The sequence below is a fragment of the Lupinus angustifolius genome, chromosome LG16 (genome assembly GCF_001865875.1).
Source record: "Lupinus angustifolius cultivar Tanjil chromosome LG16, LupAngTanjil_v1.0, whole genome shotgun sequence".
NCBI lineage: Eukaryota > Viridiplantae > Streptophyta > Magnoliopsida > Fabales > Fabaceae > Lupinus > Lupinus angustifolius.
The window spans coordinates 765616-788672 of record NC_032024.1 but is presented as its reverse complement, the minus strand read 5'-3'; the positions used below and the strand labels follow the sequence as shown (position 1 = coordinate 788672).

The following is a 23057-nucleotide window of genomic DNA, read 5'->3' as shown; positions in this document are numbered from 1 at the left end:
CTTTGTTTGTTACTGTTTTTTCTTCCGTATTCTCCAAATGTCCCTAAACTCTAGGTAATCAAGTTCTGTTCAACTGCTTATAACTATACTATTCATTATTCCTAATGAGACAAAATCTGAAGTCATGCTATTTGACATGCAAATTAGGGTTTCATTTTATTGGGTTCAAATCTATTTGCTTCAAATCTTCTTCAGTTTTTAAGTAAATGCAGAAGATAGAAAGAATGTTATTAAACTGGTCAATGACTCGGTCAGGATACTGAGTTAATGAGTAACTGATTTAACCAATGGGTTAATGATTAGATCGATTAACTCGGTTTGCATTAAAAATTCTAAAAAAATTCATAATATTATGTAACAATATTTAATAATGGTATACTCAAAATTTAAAAACATTATCATGCCTAATTAAACAACAAAAAGATAACATTTTATTGCTATAAAATGACACAAGTAAGTTGATAACATCATCAAACAACGTATGAACTATATTTTAACTACAACAAAAACATACAATAAATTTAAAGTTTAATTTAACAATGGAGATTTTTTTATAGTGTAAATTAACAAATGACAAATATAACTACAAATAAGTTAAAAGTACTCATTTTTTTAGTGAAAAATGACATCAATTTGGTTGTTTTTAAAAAAAAAATATTTTTTTGATTGACTCGCTCGGTTCGACCGATTCAACCACCCGAGTTACTAGTTTTAGGCTTAAACTGATTGAGTCAATCAAATTTGATGCAAACCGGTAAATGAGAGACTCAAACCGATTAAATGTCCGGTTTACATTTGAATCGGTCGTACCGGTTAGTTTGAGCCGAATTTTATAACACTGGATAGAACCCCTTTAATCATTTATGTGTATAATAAAAAAATGAATTAAAAGTTGGTTGAAAAATTGACAACAATCAAATAAAGGAATTGGATAAAAAATGAAGAGAATAAAATAGATAAGAGTGAGATGAATTATATCTATAGTTCTTCTTAAGTAAGTTGCACCTAATCTAAAGATACTGCCAAGAATCATGCATTTTCTCATGAGCTCTTCTCTAAAGCCTTAGGGTAAGTATACTTAAACCATGTAGAATAATGAACTCTTCTTCTTGTGAGGTCTACTTCTAAATCCTTAGGGTAAGTTACTTGAACCATGCAGAATAATGAGAACTTTCTTCCCCTACATATTTCAAGACATCAAAAACTTAAATAAAATAAGCACTTGCAATAAGTTTGGTCATATTGTTATTGTGAATCAATTGTTGATCTAGTTAAAATCTTGAGAAGATGAGTGGCTGAAAATTGAAATCATATATGATTATGAATTGTCAACATAATAAGAATATTCTTACTCTACTTTCTACTATGATCTTATTTTATGAATTCTGTTGTTAAATAAGAACGAGAAGAGATAAATAAGAATAAGGAGAGAGAACAAAAAATGTAGATGTTTGGTTAAAATGAGGTAGATTGTGAGACTCAAATAAGAATAAAAATGATGTTTGTCATTGTGGAGAAAAAGTGGATGTTGTTCCTATTTCATAGGAAGTTGTAATAAATTATAAAATAATATGTAGCACTCAAATAAGAATGAAAATGTTATTTGTCATTGTGGTTGCTATCTAAGTTACTTAAAAGGGAAAGTAAGCCCATTTTGAAATCAGAGAATCACATAGGAAGTTGAAGACACAAAAACCTTATAGGTGTTTGACCTTTGGCAAATGAGTTTAAAATCTATACATTAACTATGTAATTTTTTTTTACACTATTAATACATCATTCATCATTGATTTATATTAAATCCTTAATAAATAATGAGATGGGAAAGGTATGTAAAAGGTAGAAAGCCCTAAAGAAATGATAATGGGATATAGTAAGCCCACATATATAGAACTAGAGTGGGCTTATAACTATATACAAAAACTATAGCAAATAGAATAAAATATTGTTCTGTTATAAGTATCTCACTCTAAAGCCTTATCTCAAATTTCAGTGTTTCTTGTTATGGGGTACTACTATATGGACAAAGATCTGCTGTCCCAAACCCTGTCCCAAACTTTGTCCTATATCAATCATATTATGTCACGTGAGTTAAAAAAATTAAATATTCATAACTTTATCAGTTTTGCTTCATTGTGATTGACCAAGGACGTAGTTGGAGATATGGTTGGACACATCAGATCCACATATAGTACATACTAATGTTCAAGGAAAGTTGTTCCATATCATATCATTTTCTTTCTCTCCTTATTTTCCTTTTCTTTTTATTTTACTAAGAAGGAAACTACTCTTGTAAAGAGAAATTTATACTTGATCCTACATTGAAAATATGCACTAGCATCACTTTTTTCTTAGTTGTTTTATGAGATCACATTCACTACAATATCTAAGGAAAAAGAAAAGAAGTACTGAATTTTATAATGATTAGTTGGTGGTATAACATATTTTCCAAGTTTACATTAGCCAACACAATTAGAAAACAAAATAATGTTAGCACACATAAGGTTTCATTTTTTACCACAGAATCAATCCTCTTAACTGTGTATAAAACTTGAATCATTGAAGATAACTCTATCTATTATTAAATAACTAAAAGTCAATGTCAATTTGCTCTATATCTCACTAATAATATCTTGCAGCAACTTCTTGATTTGATGAACTAAAAGTCTTTCACCATCTGCACCCTGAATAATAACATAAAATCAGCTTCTTTCATAATCTCATAAAGTCTTCGCGTAGCCGAAAACCGATGCATTTAAGTATGATTATAGCATATAGTTAAGCTTCTAAAGGTAGCACATATGAAGAGTATACTACTCAAATTTAGCATTTCTCATACCTTTCCTAAAGTCACATGCATGCAGCCTTCAATGAACAATGCTCCTTTTGTGTTTATTAGATTGGTATCTACGAGCTCGAAGCCAAAAAGATTCATACCCTCCATTAATTTCTTGAAACTTCCTCTTTTATTCTCAATGATGATCTTCACCCAAAATTTATTAGCATCAATTTGTGCCAACCTTACCCCTTCCTGTGGAAAGTAACAACAATAACATTATCAACTAAAGTTATAGAAGCAACTCATAAATTAAACTAAGAAAATAGTATTATATATATGTTGCCTGAATCTCCCATTTATTCATATCTTCAGCAACTTCAACTTCAACTTCAACTTCATCTACATTTTTCACTGTTTTTTCATCTGAATTTGCTTCCATTTGGTGAAGCTCTTGAGTGAGACTTTCAACTTTGCCTTGTAACTCCGTGATGTAAGTAGTGGCATCATCAATAATGGTTGCTTTATTCATCTGAAGCCAAAAAACAAGTGTCTCTAATCATTTTACATCAAGATAAAAAATGCATTTTCTATTATGTGTCTATAAATAATGGTTTGTGACTATAAAACAAAGCAAGTTTTCATTGGAAAATGATGTATATATACTTAATTTTCCCATATAAACTTGCGATATTAGATTCCTTAACAAATGTCGTTTATAGAAAAACCGTATCGACAATGATCGAATAAGAAAGTCGAGGGTTTCGGAGCTTGCATTAGTGATGTTCGGTACTAAAGACCGCAACATTAAGAGCCTGTTACTTAGCTTCTCCCTTCTCCTCCTTTCAGTTTCAAGGTTCTTGGATTTGAACTCTCTTGTGTCATCATTATAGTCCTTCTTCCTACCCATTCTTCCCTTGCTACTACCATTTTCGGTAGCAAGAGAAAACTCTTCTATATCAGTACATAGCCAATCTTCAATTCCATACTCCATATTTTGGAAGAAAAAAAATGATCTTGAAGGTAATGTTTTATAAGATTTTATGTAAATTGAGGAATGATTTATGTATGTATAAATGTTGGTATTGTTATATAGACATAGGTATAAGATATGATAAGTTGATAAGTACATTGAAGGTGTTTTTGTATGGTCCTAACTCCCAAAGTTAATTCAGGTGTGTTTGTTATGATATTGAAGAGAGAGGGTTTTGGTTATCAAGTGTGTCTTTTACATGATGGGATCTTCATAACAGAATGTGATTTATGTTATTTTCTTATAATATGAAATTTATATTTTTAGTTAATATCTTATACAGTCTCATTACATTGTTAGTCATTTATATTTAATAATCATTAGTTCTTCAAAAAATAATACAAATAAATGATAGAGGATATACTATCTGTTATATAAACATTTAGACTAATAATATATAGATATTACAATCACTAAACTTTATGTGCATTTTGGTCAAGTATGGAATAACTTAGGTAGTTGGCCTTGTTGACTGAAACTGAAATTGCACTTGAGTAGGTAGTTAGAATAAATATGATATAAGACCAATTTGTCATATGGTGTACCCACTCTCCTCACTAAAGATAGGACTTCTTTTTGTAAGGAAAAAATGACTCTTGTCAATTTACTTCATAACAATGTAGATTAGTTGTCCTATTTGATGTCTTCATTCAATTAAAATTTTAAATTTTAATAAAAAAATTGTAAAAACATGACTAATATTTTTTTATTGTTTATTTGAATTTGATTGGTCCCTAATCTTTGTCCATAGTTTCTCATATTTTTTGTTATCATCGAAGTGTTCTAAATTTTAAGAAAGAAGTGTCATATGTTTTTGTAAATTGAATTGGTGTGTGATCATACGTATATTCAATATTGTGAAGAAGAAAATCTCCCAAGATTAGAAGGGGAGGCCTGGATATAGTTTGCAATAGACCGCAACGAACCAGAATAAAATTCATCTTTGCGCGTTGTTCTCTCCTTAAAATTTCTTTACTTTTCTTGCTGTTTCAATTTGATTTAATAACTGATATTTTTGTATAATTGTTCACTGCCATATGCTTATTAAGAGTGCTTAAAAATATCTGTTTTATCTCTGTTCAATTGCTTTTAAATAACTGTGCAATCTACCTCTCTGATCATTCTATTCTGTGCATGTGTTAATCGATTAAGACAAGGTGTTAATCGATTAACTGAGCTGTTTCCAGAATTGGGTTTTGGTGTGAAAAACGGTAACTGATAACCACTACACCTATTCAACCCCCTTCTAGGTGATCCTAGGTCATTGATACCTAACAAGTTTAGATACAAAGATAGAAAGTATTGGTCAATGATTGCCGGAAAACTGTTTGAGATTAATGTAGACATTTTTATGAACGTGGGTGGTTTACCATGTACTGGTGCTAGTTTAACTGATTGTGGTTGGGCAGACAACAACTCTTTCAATGCTGCTGAAATGTATAAGTCTTGTTTGTGTAGACCTCAGTTATATGTTCAGGGTGAATTAACCAAAGCTAGGTCGCTGTCCGTAGAGAATAGGCTCCTACATTATCTGATTGCCTATATTCTGATTCAGAGGAACACAAATCATGCACAACCTACAATGAATGATTTGAGGTTCATGTTTGCTATGAAAGAGAACATAATGATCAACTGGCCTGACGAGATTCTGAAAGTCATGTACAGCGTCTCCACTTCACAATCAAGGTTACTTCCTTATAGTATATTCATTTCGCGAATTATTGATTATCTGCATCTTGATGTTTCAGATACTATAGTGACGGATTGTTCTGACAAAGATCATTTGATTGGTGAGAGTCTCATTCATAAGATGAGTATATACAAGTACGGCAACACATGACAATATCAAGATGACTTTAACACTATGAATCTTGACCCCTCTGGTGAGGATGATCAAGATGATACTCAAGAGCCATTTGCTGCTACTTAGGGGGAGTCTTCTGGTCATGCATCACAAGAACCAGCTTTCAGACAAGCCTACTTGGATGCTATGGAATAACGTCTCAGCAACTCGATGGATCTTCACTTTCAGTCTCTGAATGACTCATATCATACGAATCTGGAGAATTTTGAGGAGCGTCAGAATGCTTATATTGACAACCATTACCAATCCTTGAGGAATTATGTTCAGACAACGGGTGACTCACAAAACAGAAGGTTATGTGCTGAGTTCAACAAGCTGAATACCCTCATCAAGGGTGGTGGTAGCTCAATGATTCCCGACAACGAAAATCCTCCATCTCATCCCTAGTTAGGAGGCCTTAGAGCTTTAGTTTTATCCTTCCTAGCTTATGGATATTGTTGTTCTTGAGAACTTATCTTTTATTTCATGCTTTTTGCTTTCATATGGATTGTAATAACTCTAATCTTCTGCTGCTTGGGTAAATAACTAATTCATAATCTCTTTGGATACATAGCTACCTCTTTCAACCAATATTGTTTCCAAGAATCAAATCTTTAACCTTTTTCTGTCTTGAAATTTATCACGTTTTATATTACTAGACTAACACATTTTTTTGGGTAGAGTTTTGTCATATGTGATAACATGAAACTACTTTACCAATAAAGTTTTAACAAAATATCATGTGGTCTTCATTTGTAATTCTCCTCCGTCGCAACTTGTCCACCGCCGTCACCGCCGTCACCGCCGTCACCTCACCATCAGAGTCCAGCATCATCAAGTTATTCCTAAGTGACCTCCACAATGAACGAAACCTTGACACCCTCATCCGCAACTTCAAAACAGCTTCCCATTCCCACCGTTTCCGTGCCAAACACGGCATCTATGAACGCACCGTTCGCCGCCTCGCCTCCGCCGACCGCTTCCAATCAATCCATGAAATCTTACAATACCAGAAGCAATTCAATGACTTCTCTAAAGAAGGCTTCTCCGCTCGCATTATCACCTTGTATGGCAAATCAGGCATGTTCGACAATGCACACAAGCTGTTTGATGAAATTCCTCAACGGACTGTGTTATCTTTGAATGCCCTGTTTTCTGCTTATTTGCATTCCAAAAAGTTTGATATGGTGCTTAGCCTGTTCAATGAGTTACCGTCTAAGTTATCGATTGAACCGAATTTGGTGTCTTATAATACTGTCATCAAGGCGTTTTGTGAGATTGGTTCTTTTGATTCTGCTATTTCCATGCTTCAGGAGATGGAAAGTAAAGGGGTTGAGCCTGATTTGATAACTTTCAATACCTTGCTTGTTGAGTTATATGCAAAGGGTCGTTTTGAGGATGGTGAGAAAATATGGAACCAAATGGAAGGGAAGAGTGTTACTCCTGATGTTAAGAGTTACAATGCTAAGTTAGTGGGAATGGTTGTGGTGAAGAAAACCAATGATGCAGTTGGGTTGTATGAGAAAATAAAGAATGAGGGTGTCAAGCCAAATTTGTTTAGCTTCAATGCTTTGATTAAAGGTTTTGTCAATGAAGGTGATTTGGATGAAGCTAAGAAATGGTATAGTGAAATAGCAAGCACTGATTTTGATCCAAATGTGGAGACTTTTGCAACACTTCTTCCGTTCTTGTGTGAGAAGGATGATTTGAATGCCGCCTTTCAGGTGTCCAAGGATATCTTCAATACTAGGTGCCGATTTGGTCCGAGAGGATCATTGTTGCAGCAAGTGGTGGATGTGCTGGTCAGTAATTCAATGATCTCAGAGGCAGAGGAGATTGTGAAACTCGGGAAAGCCAGTAGCCACTTCCGCTATAAGCTAAATTTGCCAGAAGGTTAGTAGAGTAGCAGGACGTATTTTTAATTGTGTTCATTACTGTGGGACAACATATGTGTTCCCGACATTCTAAGCCTTAGTAATTAGTTTGCTTGAAAATGGCTTAGGCAATTTGATTGTACCTTTGTTTTATTTCTTTTTTGCTGACTATTATTACTTATATTACGTCATAGTTCCATATACTAGTAACATGTTTCATAAAATCAAGTGTGCAACATGCCTTTGTGCATCTTCAGCAGAAAGTTGATGTTAACTCATGTAGCATTCAAGGTATGAGCCATCAAGACCATTTTGATCTTGCACTCCATTTTACCTTAGCTCCTTCTAAATCATCACAAAGATGAAGAATTTTTGCTACCGAATATATAATGTTTACAAAATCATGATCCGTGATTGTAACTGTTTTCTTAGTCATGTCTTGATCGAAGAGTAAGAAGAATGCATGGAGAAGCATTACTATGCACTCCTGTGCTCACAATTCCATTGTTCAAGTATTCATCTGCCATTGGAGATTGTAAACCCAATTATTTTTTTACTTCTAGAGCGTTTTCTTTTTCAGGAACAATTGTCTCTCTCTCACACACATATAATATAACACAATTTTTAATAAACTAACTGATGTATTAATTTGTTAAATTAGCAAAATGCAACTATCCTCAAAATACAATAAGAAAAAATAAAACATCTTGTTATTACAATTACTAGATATTAAACGTTGATTTAAATGTTAAAGTTAATAGTAGAAACAACTAATTTCATCTACAACACAATAAATAAGATGTGGATAATCTATTATAGTTGTTGATAATGACATAGGATACAAAATGAAGATTGATTCAGACTCAGTTATGTTGGAGAGAAAAATAATGAACTTTCACTTTATCCATCAATTATGATTTGGAGTTTGAACTCTATTGTAATAAAAGGATTTTTGAGATTACAAACATACTGAAAAACATCAAAAATATGTTGGGAGAATTAAGTTAATATAATTAATACATTAATTATGAATTATTCATAAACTATTAAAAAATATGTGAAATAATTTTTTTACAGATTCATAATTTATACTTAATTATTGATAGATAAGGTATTGTATGTGTATAAATTATTACCTTAACAATATGAAAAAAAGGGAGCACATATGTTGTCCCACACTTTGAGCCACTTCATGTACCATGGCTTATGATTGGTTAAAAAAATATTTAATAATTAAATTTTATCTTAAATATATTTTTTCTGACCAATCATAGGCCCATAAGACATGTAGTGACACAAAGTGTGGTATAGCAGATATGTACCCGAATAAAATAATATTAAACTTATTGCGGGCCTCTCAGTGAAACAAGACCGTTGCGTTGAACTCAAAATTTTGAAAGAGGTTTTATTTCCGGTTCAACCCGGAAGAGAAAGCTCCATCTACGTATAATAGAGTTTTGCATTTTGATTGAACCGCCAGATCCAAATTCAAATTTCTCTTCTCTCCAAACCCTAACATCATCATCTTCATCATCATCATCTCCAATTCACTCAGATCATGCTTTCGAAGCCTCCCATGGCTTCTCGCAACCAGAACAGGCCTCCTCGCAGCCCCTCTAATGTAACTTAACCTCTCTCTCTCTCTCTCTGTTTTCTCTTTTTGATTTTATGAAACCTGTGATTTTATTGAGTAACAGCTGAACAAAATTAGGGTTTTGTTATTTTGCTCAAATGGGTGTGTTAAAGGTGTTTCCTTTGTTTTTATTTGGTTGCAGAGAAAGGTAGGTACAGGAGAAGTTCCTTCAGACAAGCGTAGAAGGATTGTTGGGGCACGAGGAAGGGCTCCACTCGGTGCAATGAGCAACAAGCCAGATGATGTTGCTAATACCGAAGGCTCCGAATGTGGCGCTGTTGTTGACTTCACAACTGAGGAAGTTGAGGCACTGCTCAATCAAAGAATGAAAAAGGGGAATTCTTATGATAAGGTTTCTCTTATCTTATCCCACATAATGATGAATGTTTGTTTAATTGTTGATTATTTTGCTTATGATGTTTAGTTTGGGGTTGTTTTCCCAGAAAGAAATGGATCACAGGGCAGATCTTGTTAAGAGTTTAAAGCTTTGCGTTAGGTGGTATAAAAGGGTTGAAGAAGGTTATATCCAGGAAAAGGAAAAGCTCCAGATTGAACTTCAATCTGCTGAGAAGAAGTGCATTGATGCTGGTGAGTATTCTCTCAATTGAATTTGTCATTTTTTGGGTTGATAAGTTAAACATGATTTTAGATTCTAGCTTCCTTTACATCTTCAGAATGATTTATTTGTGTTTTAAGCATGTTATATTATGATTGCAAGTTCGCTACAGTTTTAATTGCAAGATATTAGGCATTGCTGTATGCACTCTGGCTTTCAAGTATATTGTTTATTTCTTACATATAAATAGGGACATAACTCTTCTGTGTAATTATCAGTGATGTTAATGATTTTTGTTATGAAGGAAAAGCCATCACAGTTCCAAATGCACAGAATGCTTGTTGATGACAGTTTTTTCTTCTCTTTGACAAATTTAAAAGAACTTGTTCCATTTAAAAGAACCAGATAATTTTATTATTTTGTGATAAATAATCCATGGAAAGTTAAAAAAATCATGTCCCAAGAACAGTTATTCAGTGTTCACGCATCTGCATTTTTTCAGAGACTGAGATGAAGAATAAGATAGAGGAGTTGAATGAGACTATATCTAATCTGAGGATGACAATTTCCTCTTTAGAAAAGAGAATTACCAAGGAAGAATCAGATAAATTGGTAAGCTTGATTGCTACAACGTTGTGATTGGATATCCTGAGCCATGTTTTCCTTTGCTTGATCTCATATTTTGTGGTTTGACAATTAGGAAGCAATAGATTGTTATAGAAAAGAAAAGGAAGCTAGAGGTTTGGCTGAGCAGATGCAAGCTTCTCTTTCAACCGAGCTTGAGAAAGTTCGAGATGAGAAATCAGCTGCTGAACGGAAGGTAATACTATGCTATAATATGGACAATTGCAATTTTTGTTAACTGTTAAAATCCACAACTAACTTACATAATAATTATTGCCATTCTGTAAAATTTGGGCTGCATTTAATGATGTATTATTCATGTTTATTGGTTATTTGATTCTTGCAGCTTGTTTATTGTATTATTATGCTGTTTTTCCATTTTGAAATTGTTGAAATTTTCAGGCTAATTCAAATGACGATTTGTATAAGAGATCACAAGAGTATAACATGAGTCTACAGCAGTACAACAGTCGCCTTCAGTCAGATCTAGAAACAACTAATGAGGCTCACAAGCGACTGGAAACAGAGAAAGCGACCATTGTTGAGAATCTTAGCAATGTAAGAGCCCACAATAAAGCATTGCAGGATCAGTTAGTATCTTTTAAGGTGAGTTGTTTCAGTGTGATTATAATATTTGATTTTAATTTTGTGGAATGTCGTCCTCATATGATATTTGGTTAATTGAGAGTTTTAATTATTGAATTTTCATATTGATATTGTAAAATCATGTACAGATAAAGTAAATATTTTTTTTTGCATTATCCACTGCCTTTTTGGGCACGGAATGGGAAATGAGTAGCTTGGCATTTTGAGCTTGCCTTGTAGTTCTTATATTGCTTACACTGCTGGAATTTCAAGTTGCATGATAATTTTAACACGTCACAACTCATATGCAACCTATTTGCGAAGAGCAAAAAAAGGGAGGCCCAATGCACGATGGTCTCACCTTGTGAGGTCTGGGAATGTTAGATGTATGTAGCCTTACAATCCCATCTATTTCTGAAGAGCAACAAAATGGAAATAAGTTTGACTTGGAACCTTGTGAACTTTGTTACTATTTTAAATGAGTACATTTACTCATTTACTCTAGTAAGTATATTAACTGTCTGATTTTTTGTGGTGACTGGTTCTCTTGCTTGTTGTTTCTCAGGTTTCACAAGATGAGGCTTCAAAGCAGAAAGAGATGTTGGTAAACGATCTGAATTGCCTCCGGGAAGAATTAAAACAAATTAGAGACGACCGTGATCGCCAATTGGGACAAGTGCAAGCTTTAAGTGGAGAATTAACAAAATACAAAGAATATACAGGGAAATCAGTTGCCCAATTGGATACATTGACAATTAAAACAAATGCTCTTGAGGTTTGTTGTACTATTTTGTCTTTATGTTTTTTTTGACACTTTAATTTATTAATAACAAATTCTTGTTTCCATTAGATTTATAACTTATGGGATAGTGATCTTTTTTTATAGGAGACATGTTCTTATCAGAGGGATGAAATACTTAAGCTGCAGCAACAATTGACTGCTGAAAAGGATAAGTCAAAGGTAAGTCATTTAAAAAAAAGAATTCTATGCAACATTTGCTTAACTTAATTAAAATATAACAGTGCATAAATGATTAAACGGTAATGATTGATGTTTTGCTTGTAATTACCAATTAGTTCCCATTTGACTAAAACCAACTTTTATTTTCTCCTTGGTAGATGGCTAATTTATCTGCTTCAGAAACTAGAATAGTGTTTGAAGATCAGCAAAGAATCATACATGAATTACAAGAAAGATTGGCAGATAAAGAATTCCAAGTAATTGAAGGAGAGAAATTGAGGAAAAAGTTGCACAACACTATCCTGGTAAATGTTTTCTTTTTGCTGAATATTTGTTATTCCCGAAAAAATGTCCACTTATTTGCCAGCTTTTGGCATAATAAATAGTTCAATGGTACTAAACTATTTCTGTTCACAGGAGCTAAAAGGCAATATTCGTGTGTTTTGTCGTGTGCGACCTTTGCTACCGGATGATTCTACTGGAACGGATATGGTTGTTTCTTACCCTACGTCAACAGAAGATCTTGGCCGGGGCATTGAATTGCTACAAAGTGGTATATACACCAGCTTCTTCCTCCCTTCTCTTGTGCTACTATGAGTAAGATCCAGTCCCTGACGTGCCTATTTAAATATAATAATTTCATCATTGAACAAAAAACAGGGCAGAAGTATCCATTTACATTTGACAAGGTATTCAATCATGACGCTTCTCAGCAAGATGTTTTCACAGAGATTTCACAGCTGGTACAAAGTGCGCTAGATGGGTACAAGGTCATTTCTACTTTGCCTCATTTTTCTTCATTATGGGAATTATTTACAATTGCTTTGGTTGTTGTATTTTTCACTGTTAAACTATGTCTTGCCTGACAAATGGATTATGGATTGTTATTGCAGGTCTGTATATTTGCTTATGGGCAGACAGGTTCAGGCAAGACATACACGATGATGGGTAGACCTAATGCTTCAGATCTGAAAGGGTTGATACCACGTTCTTTGGAACAAATTTTCCAGATTAGCCAGTCCCTTGAAGATCAAGGGTGGAAGTACAAAATGCAGGTAATTATACTATATTCTGCTTTTCATGTATTCCATTTATAAGTCGAAAGTTGAAACACTGAACACTGACAATTTTTGAATTATTTGTAGGCTTCAATACTGGAAATATATAATGAGACTATCAGGGACTTGTTGGCAAATAGGTCAGGTGGTATTGACCCAACACGTACAGAAAATGGTGTTCCTGGAAAGCAGTATACTATTAAACATGATGCTAACGGAAACACACATGTTACAGACCTCACTGTAGTGGATGTTTGTAGTGTAAATGAGATTTCCTCTCTCCTGCAAAAGGCTGCACAAAGCAGGTAAACTTGAAACCGGCAAATGCCATGTGCTTGTTACAAAGGACAAGTATTAACCTTTTCAATTAATCAGTTAATGAGGATGTCAAGTTTCTCACGATACTGTGAAATATTTTCAAAATAAAACTTAGTGCACTTGATTCAGTTGAAATATTTAACACTTATCATATAAGATACAATTAAAACATGCTCTTGTTTGTTATTTGATTATAAAATAGAAATTGTTTCCTAATGTTTTTCAAGGTCGGTAGGAAGAACACAGATGAACGAACAGTCTTCACGAAGCCACTTTGTCTTTACTTTGCGTATATGCGGGACTAATGAGGTACATTTTGTTTTCTATACATTAGTATATTCTTTTACTGTTTTATCTTGATACCATTTTCTGATGTACCTTTTTATCATATGTAGATCACTGGACAACAGGTTCAAGGGGTGCTAAATTTGATTGATCTTGCTGGAAGTGAGAGACTCTCAAGGAGTGGGGCAACTGGGGACCGTTTGAAGGAAGCTCAGGTGTGTACTTGATTTGCAATTATTATGAACTTGGGTCTATGTCAATGACTCTATTTTCTTTAATACACAAGTAATGAAATTTTGCTATGTGTTCAGGCTATCAACAAAAGTCTTTCCTCTTTGAGTGATGTCATATTTGCATTGGCAAGGAAAGAGGAGCATGTTCCTTTTAGGAATTCAAAACTGACATACCTTCTTCAGGTATTCTAAGCTATTAAATTCGTTAAATTTTCATATACTTTAGCTACATGAACCAAACTATGTAAATGTACCTTTTAATGCCCTTAACTTGGTTTATGTTGTTTGCATATGGCAGCCATGCCTTGGTGGGGATTCTAAAACTCTGATGTTTGTGAACATCTCACCTGATCCATCTTCAACCGGCGAGTCACTTTGTTCCCTTCGATTTGCTGCCAGAGTGAACTCATGTGAGATTGGCATCCCAAGGCGTCAGACATCCACGAAGTCCTTTGATTCTTCTCGTTTGAGCTATGGCTAAAACAGTTCTGCAGCCTAGCCAAACTCATGATTAATTCATAACCAAATGTAACTGTTATTTACTTGCTTCTCAAGAGATGGAAAAGAACTAAAGAAGTGTTGTTTTTGTTTTTTGATAAGTGTAACTTTGTTAACTTCTGAGATTTCAGCTTGTATAAATTGATTGTAGAGGCTTGGCTTTAGCCTCAAAAGTACTACTACTAATGATTTGTATTGTACTATTTGGCTGTGACACAATAATATTCAATTTATTTGAGTAGCTTATTGATCATAACTCTTGTGTCCTAGCTAAGATTACTCTTAATCAATTATACACCACAATAAGTATAATTTCTATGCTGTATTATTTTGGATCCTCAAAAAAGTTCAACAACTCTTTTTTTTTGTTCTTCACACAACCTAGATTAAAACCATGGTTAATGGGAAACAACTCAACTTGGAACAATAACATAGATATCCATGTTTGATTGTCGGTATAAATAAATAAATAATAAACCTTACTTTCAATAGAAATAGCATAATATGGCATATGGAACCCACAATAAAATGATAATATTCATTTGAATTTATTAGAATATTTCTCAGATAGGGGAAACTATACTATCATGTACATTTTAATATTTAAACATAGTTAAATTTGTAAGTATGCAATTTGTAACACTAGAGAATTGATGTATGTTCATCATACATTTGTATTACTTTTTATTAAGAGTCAATCATTATTAAACAAAAACGATGGTTGATGCATATTATATAAAATAAAATGAGGTAGTATTAATTTGTAGTGGTTGAAAGCAGTGGGCGTCCATTGAAACTAAATCCCAAGGCAGAGAGAGAAGATGGTAGGACCTGACAGTTGGATTGGATGGTGGAAAAGTCAGAGAATCATCTTCCAATTATTACAACTTTATTGCCAAATAAAGAAAAATAAGATGTAGTGGAAATGTTCCAACGAATTCTTAGGTTTATTCAAGTGTGAAGTCTAAAAGAGTTTATAAGAAGGAAAGCCATGAAACTAATACCTTAAGGTTTTCATTCAAGACGTGGTATCTTAGTTATGACTCTTCACTCTTCCTATACCCATATAACAATGAAACTCCCCTGCAGTTGCTCTCGATTCTCATATAAATAAATCAGCCTCATTTATCCACTTAAATCTAGTAATCAACAAAAAACCCTTTTGCCATCACCAAAATTTTCAAGTACAAGTTGAAATGGAAGTTCTAGAGCAGAACAAGTCCAAGGTTGTGATCATTGATTCATTGCAATCATGGGATTTTTATCTTAATCAAACTTCTAACCAAGATTTACCTGTAAGTATATGCTATGTTGTGCCATAAGCTGCATGTTTATGATGCTTCAATTAATAGTAAAGTTTATTCACATGATATACTTATGTTGCATTTGGCTATTTTAGTGTGCAAGTTATATTCAAAACACACAAAGATTTCTATGGTTGCTTCAAATTTGGTTTTCTAATTATAGCTTACAAGGTTATATGTTTTTGTAGATTGTTGTGCACTTCACTGCTTCATGGTGCATGCCTTCAGTGGCTATGAATTCATTTTTTGAGGAACTAGCTTCAAGCTATTCTAATGTCTTGTTTCTCACTGTTGATGTTGATGAAGTCAAGGTATTTTCTTTTAAACCATATGCTTCTGTTCCTAGATGCTAGATACACATTTTGTATATGCATACACAACTATTCATTACTTATCTTTCTTTTTTAAATCACTTTTCTGCTTGTGTATGTGACATGTTGATGGACCATAGGAGATACAAAAAGTTAGGTTTAGTGAAGAACCAAATAAACGTGTTCGACCACCCGAAAACTTAAGACAATGAGCTTATAAGTATGTGACATGTTGTTGATGGACCTTAGGAGATACAAGAGGTTAGGTTTAGTAAAGAACCAAATAAACATGCTCGACACCATATATTGACCCGACAACTTAAGACTATGAGCTTATAAGTATGTGACATGTTATTGATGGACCTTAGGAGACACAAGAGGTTAGGTTTAGTGAAGAACCAAATAAACGTACTCGACACTATATATTGACCCGAAAACTTAAGACAATGAGTTTTTAAGTTTTTTCCACTTATATACTCTTCGGTCTTCACTTAACTCATTTTTAACAATCCTAGGCTTCAATACTCACACTTGAAGTTCCTACACAAGTATTCTCTTTCGAGTTTGCTATTCAGATTTCTTCTGATTTCAGCATGAATTGTTGTATTTATAGCATTTCTCTCCCACCCACATACCAAAAAAACTGCAAAAGTAACATGCTGCCATAAAATCTCAGTCCTTATTTTTACCAAACTTTTTATATAAAGGAACCATAAAAATTTGCTCTAGATAGAAGAATACACCCAGAGCTATATAAATTATACATATTCTGCTGATCATTATCTTAATCATGCTCATGCTTAAGGCATTGAAACAAAAAAGTTAACTTTTTTTGTTTAATGTTTTTGATATGGTTTGTTTTTTGGGGTCAGGAAGTAGCTACCAAGATGAATGTAAAGGCAATGCCAACATTTTTGGTGTTGAAGGATGGTGTTGCAGTTGAGAAGGTGGTTGGTGCAAATCCTGAAGAGATAAAGAAAAGGATAGATGGGTTTGTTCAGTCCATTTCTGTCTCAGTGGCATAATAGTTAATAGCATCTATATGAATATGATATTTTACCTTTTGCAAGTTGTAATATATGTGCTTGTGTGGTCCTACATAATGGTATCTTCATCAAAGCCTTTTGTGGTGGTGGGATGTTACATGTAATTTCCAACTTTTGTTACTACTCTCCAAAGTTTTTATGTCACCTAAAATTTGTATATTTTATAGTTTCTATGTTGCATGGTTTACCCAAACAATGGGGCTTAAGTGAAAGAAGCATTTAAATGTGATTTTCTCTCGTACTGCTTCGCTACACAACTCACATTTGGAAATATCCGACATGTTGATCATTTAGTACTATGAGGAGTAAATGCATGCACCGACACTATATAAGTTTTATTCATTATCAAATCATTCACGACTCATGTTTATGATATATTGAATGTGTATAAATCTTTATATCGATAACATAAATATTGTATTCTTTTGTTAATTTGATATGATTCTCTGACTTGTTTTTATATGTTCTTCTATGACATATTTAACTTGAAGGATGGTATAAGAACAAAGTCTAAGGTTTAGTTTGACAATAACTATTGTTGTCAAGATTGTAGTGAAACAAAAACTAGCATAAACTCAGAAACTGATCTAACAAAATTGTCTCTAACATGGTAATTTGAACCCCATGGATCTCCCTGATTTATAGTCTCTCAAAACCTTTATGGCACCAAAGGTGGTCATTAGAACAGTACTTAAAGACATAACTATGCTAACTGAGAAAACTATTAAAGAGGTCCTTCCATATTTCTTAATTGCCCTTTTTACCACTAATAACCCAACTAGTGATGCAACAAAACACATCATGCCAAATATGATTGCAATTTGTATGTGCTCCATTCCTAGCAACATATATTGAAATGATGACATGGTAGAAGAGAAGAAAACCATGAAAGAACATGTTGCTGCAGTTACCTGTACAACAAAAAAAAGCTTAAGTAATTGGTAAATACCAGCTTACTTGTGCTGTAATCAACAATGAGAGAATAGATTGCACTTATGCTTATAGCTTATGGAATATTTAATCCATTTAATTAGTTTGGGTATCGGTTTATCACGGTCGAACAAAGTGCTAATACCTTACCCAGTCCGTAATCTATTTTGGATCTTAGACCTCTCAATAAACAAAATATTTTATCTAAATTGGATTAAAATAAAGTTTTCTATGTTTTAACCATAAAAAATGTAACGCAACTCTAAAAAGTCGTGTAACCGAAAATCGTGCAGAATATTGGAGCTTACCTCAGGTGCTATTCCAACATGAAGAAGAAGGGGATTTATCAGCATTCCACCTCCAATTCCAAAGACACCACCCAATATTCCTGCTAGTAGTGCCACCAATGGAAAAACAAGCTTATTTGGTTCTCTATTTCTAGTGAGGTCCTGACCCTGCATATCAGTTTGAAGGAAGTTAATTGCTTAGTAGAGTGAAAGCTGTTCTATCATTCTATGTAACACTGAGGATTAGTAAAAACTGTTTTTTTATCTATGGTGTTTAAGAACCTCATGTTCAAGAGTTTGGTCTTGAAGGCTTTCTTTTCTAATTACAACCCAAGTAGTGAAAACTACAGCAAGAGGTACTTGAACTGATGAGAGAAACCAGTATCCTACACCACATGGCTCCATTGGAATGATACTCTGCACAATTTGAACAATTGCATTAGAGGGTCCTTCATCAAATATTGATTTGCTACCTTCACCTTATAACTTAAGGTTTTGAGAAAGTTGGTGAATGAAGATATCATGATACCATGCATTCAGTTTTAATAAATCTAATGCTTAGAAGATGATATAATATTAACATGCAGTCTCACTATTTAGACATAAACTAAGATAGAAAACAACCTCACCTGTCCATATTTGTTGCCATGAAGAAGATTTATGGAGAAAAAAGACAACCAGATCAAAAGTAAGACCCACAATTTCAACCAAGGGATCTTCAACTTACTATTTTCTTCACTAGTTACATTTTCCAATAGTCCATTTTCAAGTTCCTCATGCCCATTTTCTCTCATCATATCTTCTGATTCAATCTTCCATAACAATATTCCACTTTTGCATGTTTTTGTTGTAGACCAAGCAAGAAAGAGTGCGAACAGCACAGTAATCAACCATTCTGGGAATACAAGGTTACATATAACTCCTACACTCACTCCTAATAACATGCATGGTTCTGATGAAAGTGCTATGTTGTAATCAATCAATGATTTGCCACCAAATTTAGGACTTGTGGTGCACATGTTGTACATAACATTTGCAAGTGAACCTCCTGTGACCATGAAAGCTGAGAAACTTGAAGCTGTTTTAAGGTCTAAACCAGCAATAATAGTTAGTGTTGGTATAAAAAGACCACCACCACCTATTCCACCAGCATTAGATATAGAAGATGCTATGAAACATAGAACACCTGCTAGCACCAAATGATCATCAATATTAAGGATATCTGAAATGGGTTGTGTTTGTTTTGCATTTGAAGGATTTAAGGCAATGAAGGTGAGAATTAAACATGTAAGAGTTGAAGTCCTCATTTGTTTATAGTTTATGAGCAATTGTGAGGAGTTTATGAGTTCCTATATGAATGACATTATGCCTTTTATATATAGGAACTGTTAACAGTGCCTATTGTTGATCATGCAAAACAAAATGCATAAGATGTTAGTGTTACAACTTATACATTATTTGAACAAAAAATTGTCGCTCATTTGAACAAAGAGGTAACTTCAGATATAAGATGTTTAATAGTATATAGTGCTTATATTAAAACTAAAGTTATTAAAAATATATTTGTCTTCGGTTAATAATAATGGAGAGATTGGTTTAGTTTATATTAGGGTTCAGTGTATATATGATGTATCAATCACACAAAATGAGATGATTTTTTGAGTTCCATTGGAGAAAAGAAGCAAATAGATATAAGCCAGAATCATAAGAGGAAGAGAGTAAAGACTAGAGAACATAGAGATTGGGACAAAGATGTAACAGTGGTCACATGAAATAAGTTTAATTATATGATCAAAAAAGTTATATTGTACCCTTCTTACAATTTCTGCACATGTTCTGATATTATCAGAGTCATATCCCATCCCCACAATGAAAGTATAGAGAATCCTTTGTCCAAATATTTAAGTTTTATTTGCATAGCATAACAAGTTAAAAAATCCATACCATAACCTTCTATATGTTATATGTTACCTTACCATAGTTATCAAAGATAATAAGGGATACTTATATATATATATATATATATATATATATTTCCCAGACATCTTACATAATGCTCGTGGTGACCGACTGAAAAGCTCTAGTAGGATTTGATAAGGACAAATGTTTGTGTAGATTGTGTCCATTTTACATGATGATCTGAACCTGAAATTATCATGGTGCTGCCAAAAGCTGCAAACACATAGAATAACAAAATTAACCGATGTTTTTTAGTCCCACAATTATTTTTTTTTGTAGGAAATTAAATATGATATCAATTCTATAAAATTAACCTATAAATTCTCTTACAATTTTTTTGACATGTATCCCAAAGTAATAGTTGATTAATTTACAAGTAACGCGTATCATGAGTATCTATAAGATAGTTTTATAAGAGGGTATATAATTATTATTGATGACATTTGTTAAAGTTTCATCTCAAAATTAATTGGCTATGAGAGGAGTAGCCTAACAAATATTTAAACCATTACCGAGACAATGAGATAGACGATGTGAGACTTAAAAACAAAATGATACTAGTTTAGTAATGTCATGAGTACAATGAAGGCACTCAATTCCTCATACACCCACATTTTCACTGCATCTTTACCACTTAGGTCACCATTTCTCATTGCAAGGTTCTCTTAGTAAACCCCACCATCACCTGAGTGGACTAAGTTGCATGCACCTTTACGTTCACCACCATAGTTTTGTGCAAAAGCAGCAACAGTATCATTCAAAACCAAGTTTGAAACTTTCACTTGTGACCTTGCAGCGTTGTGGGCGTTATGTTAGTCTTCTTGTGAGTCTTAAGCATTGGTAACATGACCCATAATCATGTTGATTATGCCCTAGAAGACACACAAGAATACAGAACATGATGAAACCATGCACACTTTTAAAGCCCCGTTTTGTTGGTTATATATAAATCTTATGTGTGTGCTTCATGAAAAAGGTTAAAACTCTTTCGAGGTATTTATAGGGTTTAATATTATATCGCAGGTATATAATTTTGTACGTAGTTTGAAATGTAAATAATTATGCAACGTTATGTACAAGCATAAAATATCAATAAGAGAATATTCAAAAGTTTAATTATCTTAATTATTCATTTGTGTTGAAAGACTTTTCATTTTCGGAACTTGTGATTCAATTTCTCATACACATCCTTCTTTTAGAGATCGTAAGGAACTATATCATGTCAAAGTCGAATTATAAGATTTTGGCCTATGAAAGTTAATATTACAATAAACTAAACTCTGGAAAATTATTTATGAATAATTTCATATAATTTAAAAAATAGAGTTGGAAGATTAACAATTTTTCTGCTATGGCATAATATATTTTCTTGGTTTGGTTGTTCTACCTTATTGTCTGATTGGTAAATTTTCATGCTTATAAGTTCTCTATTTAAGTTAGTACCCCTTTTCTTCACTAGTTATCAATATTACTTTATCTGTTTAGGTACCGTCTTAGATTACATTTTTTTTTTATATATATATAATTATAATCAAACCTTAATTATATTATATACAATTGTCTACATATACGAGACGATATCATAACAATCTATTATAAATTATATCTTTTTAACAGATTGTTAATCTTTAAATTTGTTCTGATCATTTCGGATCTCCATAAATACATCCATTTTTTTAAGGAAACAATTTTTCAGGATAAGAAGTGTATCTAATATTTTTATATAATATTTTATTGCAAAATTATTCTTTTTGAATGCTTAAAAAAATATTCCAATGAGGCTATGACTTCAAGACCTGATATAAAATTATATATTTTCCAAAATCTTCATTCATTAATTACAAGTAAATATGACACAATATTTTGATTATTTTATTTACACTAGTGGATCAAATATTTTCTTTCCTATTAATTCAGTGTATCTTTTTTACTCTTAAGGCTGTTGCAATAAATTATGTGAAGAAATTAATCTATTTGACTTAGATTTAAGTGCTCTTTCCCTAAATTACCATATATCATCTCCTCATAATAACTGACTCAGTTGTAAATTTTTATTAGGTTAAATATATGTATTGTCAGTATATATTTTTTAATAATTATAATACATTATTTATTATTGATTTATTGTATTTTATTTAAAATCATTAATAATTAACATATGAGTGATGAATGATGTATGAGTAGTGTAAAAAACAATTACAGTATCATTGGATATATATTAAATCCAATTTTTATTCATCATCTCTTCATTAATTAGTTACACATTTCTAAAAATACAAGGGTAAAATTATAAAATCACAATTGAAGTAGTTTTTAATATGATATCTAATTATTTTTTATTATAGAGCATTGATCTCCTTATATACATGTTTATTTTTTAAGGAAACAATTTCTCATTGTAGTATATTTAATATATTATGGAGTTATATAGTATTTTGTTACGAAATCGTGAATGAGAAAATAAGATTCTATATTTTTAATGCAAAACAACTTTTTGTTGAATGCGTAAAAATAAATTCTTTTGACACTTCAGGACCCAATAGAAAAGTATACGTTCCCTTCGTAATTTTTTTTAATAAAAGTTTGAAAATAATAGTGTTATGCATTATTCACTCATTGATTATAAATGAATATTGCACATTATTTTCATCTTTAATAATACTTGTTAATTAATAGTATATATAACTCGTTTATTTAAAATTTTATGTATTTGGATTTTTTGTAAATAAATAATATTACCTGCATATTATGATCATGTTGCATAATTAAGGGTGCCAATTAAAATTTTGATTAAAAATGATAAATTTAAATACATTAAAATTTTAAAACATATGATTTTTAGTGTTTTGTTTCTTTTATTTTTCAATTAGATATTATATATATATATATATATATATACATTACTTTTATTATTTTATAACTATATAGTATTATATATAATAT

At 32.4% G+C, this 23057-nt stretch overlaps 4 protein-coding genes across 8 annotated transcripts; 3 read left to right on the top strand and 1 right to left on the bottom strand.

Moving 5' to 3' along the window:
* LOC109329436 (pentatricopeptide repeat-containing protein At1g55890, mitochondrial-like) lies at nucleotides 6359-7846 on the top strand. 2 transcript variants are annotated; one of them, XM_019563106.1, is made up of 2 exons: nucleotides 6359-6850; nucleotides 7004-7846. In XM_019563106.1, the coding sequence occupies exons 1-2, from the start codon at nucleotides 6393-6395 to the stop codon at nucleotides 7548-7550; spliced, it is 1005 nt and encodes a 334-aa protein (XP_019418651.1). In that variant the 5' UTR covers nucleotides 6359-6392; the 3' UTR covers nucleotides 7551-7846. The 2 variants fall into 2 exon arrangements, with proteins under 2 accessions (XP_019418651.1, XP_019418650.1); XM_019563105.1 differs by having other exon boundaries at nucleotides 6359-7846.
* LOC109329430 (kinesin-like protein KIN-14C) lies at nucleotides 8947-14516 on the top strand. Of its 3 annotated transcripts, none has more exons than XM_019563096.1 (18): nucleotides 8947-9052; nucleotides 9088-9147; nucleotides 9302-9511; nucleotides 9603-9747; nucleotides 10218-10327; nucleotides 10416-10535; nucleotides 10742-10945; nucleotides 11490-11699; nucleotides 11811-11885; nucleotides 12044-12190; nucleotides 12303-12438; nucleotides 12546-12655; nucleotides 12779-12940; nucleotides 13031-13248; nucleotides 13489-13570; nucleotides 13657-13761; nucleotides 13858-13962; nucleotides 14078-14515. In XM_019563096.1, exons 2-18 carry the CDS (start codon nucleotides 9103-9105, stop codon nucleotides 14258-14260), a joined length of 2367 nt encoding a protein of 788 aa, XP_019418641.1. In that variant the 5' UTR covers nucleotides 8947-9052; nucleotides 9088-9102; the 3' UTR covers nucleotides 14261-14515. The 3 variants fall into 3 exon arrangements, 2 of the variants coding, with proteins under 2 accessions (XP_019418641.1, XP_019418640.1); XR_002105535.1 differs by having other exon boundaries at nucleotides 8977-9147; nucleotides 14078-14329; nucleotides 14367-14516; XM_019563095.1 differs by having other exon boundaries at nucleotides 8977-9147.
* Nucleotides 15424-17175, top strand: LOC109329444 (thioredoxin-like protein CXXS1). Its single transcript, XM_019563119.1, has 3 exons — nucleotides 15424-15572; nucleotides 15770-15892; nucleotides 16765-17175. The coding sequence occupies exons 1-3, from the start codon at nucleotides 15474-15476 to the stop codon at nucleotides 16915-16917; spliced, it is 375 nt and encodes a 124-aa protein (XP_019418664.1). The 5' UTR covers nucleotides 15424-15473; the 3' UTR covers nucleotides 16918-17175.
* On the bottom strand, nucleotides 17435-19526 carry LOC109329435. 2 transcript variants are annotated; one of them, XM_019563103.1, is made up of 4 exons: nucleotides 18785-19526; nucleotides 18432-18572; nucleotides 18177-18317; nucleotides 17435-17849 (listed from the first exon to the last, which is right to left on the bottom strand). In XM_019563103.1, the coding sequence occupies exons 1-4, from the start codon at nucleotides 19460-19462 to the stop codon at nucleotides 17541-17543; spliced, it is 1269 nt and encodes a 422-aa protein (XP_019418648.1). In that variant the 5' UTR covers nucleotides 19463-19526; the 3' UTR covers nucleotides 17435-17540. The 2 variants fall into 2 exon arrangements, with proteins under 2 accessions (XP_019418648.1, XP_019418649.1); XM_019563104.1 differs by having other exon boundaries at nucleotides 18177-18323; nucleotides 18438-18572.

Coding starts and splice junctions, on each gene's coding strand:
- LOC109329430 (XM_019563095.1), top strand. CDS start 9,085: ATGCTTTCGAAGCCTCCCATGGCTTCTCGCAACCAGAACAGGCCTCCT. Junction 9,512..9,602: donor AGGGGAATTCTTATGATAAG/GTTTCTCTTATC, acceptor TTGTTTTCCCAG/AAAGAAATGGATCACAGGGC. Junction 11,700..11,810: donor TTAAAACAAATGCTCTTGAG/GTTTGTTGTACT, acceptor CTTTTTTTATAG/GAGACATGTTCTTATCAGAG.
- LOC109329444 (XM_019563119.1), top strand. CDS start 15,474: ATGGAAGTTCTAGAGCAGAACAAGTCCAAGGTTGTGATCATTGATTCA. Junction 15,573..15,769: donor CTTCTAACCAAGATTTACCT/GTAAGTATATGC, acceptor ATGTTTTTGTAG/ATTGTTGTGCACTTCACTGC. Junction 15,893..16,764: donor TTGATGTTGATGAAGTCAAG/GTATTTTCTTTT, acceptor TTTTGGGGTCAG/GAAGTAGCTACCAAGATGAA.
- LOC109329436 (XM_019563105.1), top strand. CDS start 6,393: ATGTGGTCTTCATTTGTAATTCTCCTCCGTCGCAACTTGTCCACCGCC.
- LOC109329435 (XM_019563103.1), bottom strand. CDS start 19,462: ATGAGGACTTCAACTCTTACATGTTTAATTCTCACCTTCATTGCCTTA. Junction 18,573..18,784: donor ATGGCAACAAATATGGACAG/GTGAGGTTGTTT, acceptor CAAATTGTGCAG/AGTATCATTCCAATGGAGCC. Junction 18,318..18,431: donor CTCTTGAACATGAGGTTCTT/AAACACCATAGA, acceptor ATGCAGGGTCAG/GACCTCACTAGAAATAGAGA.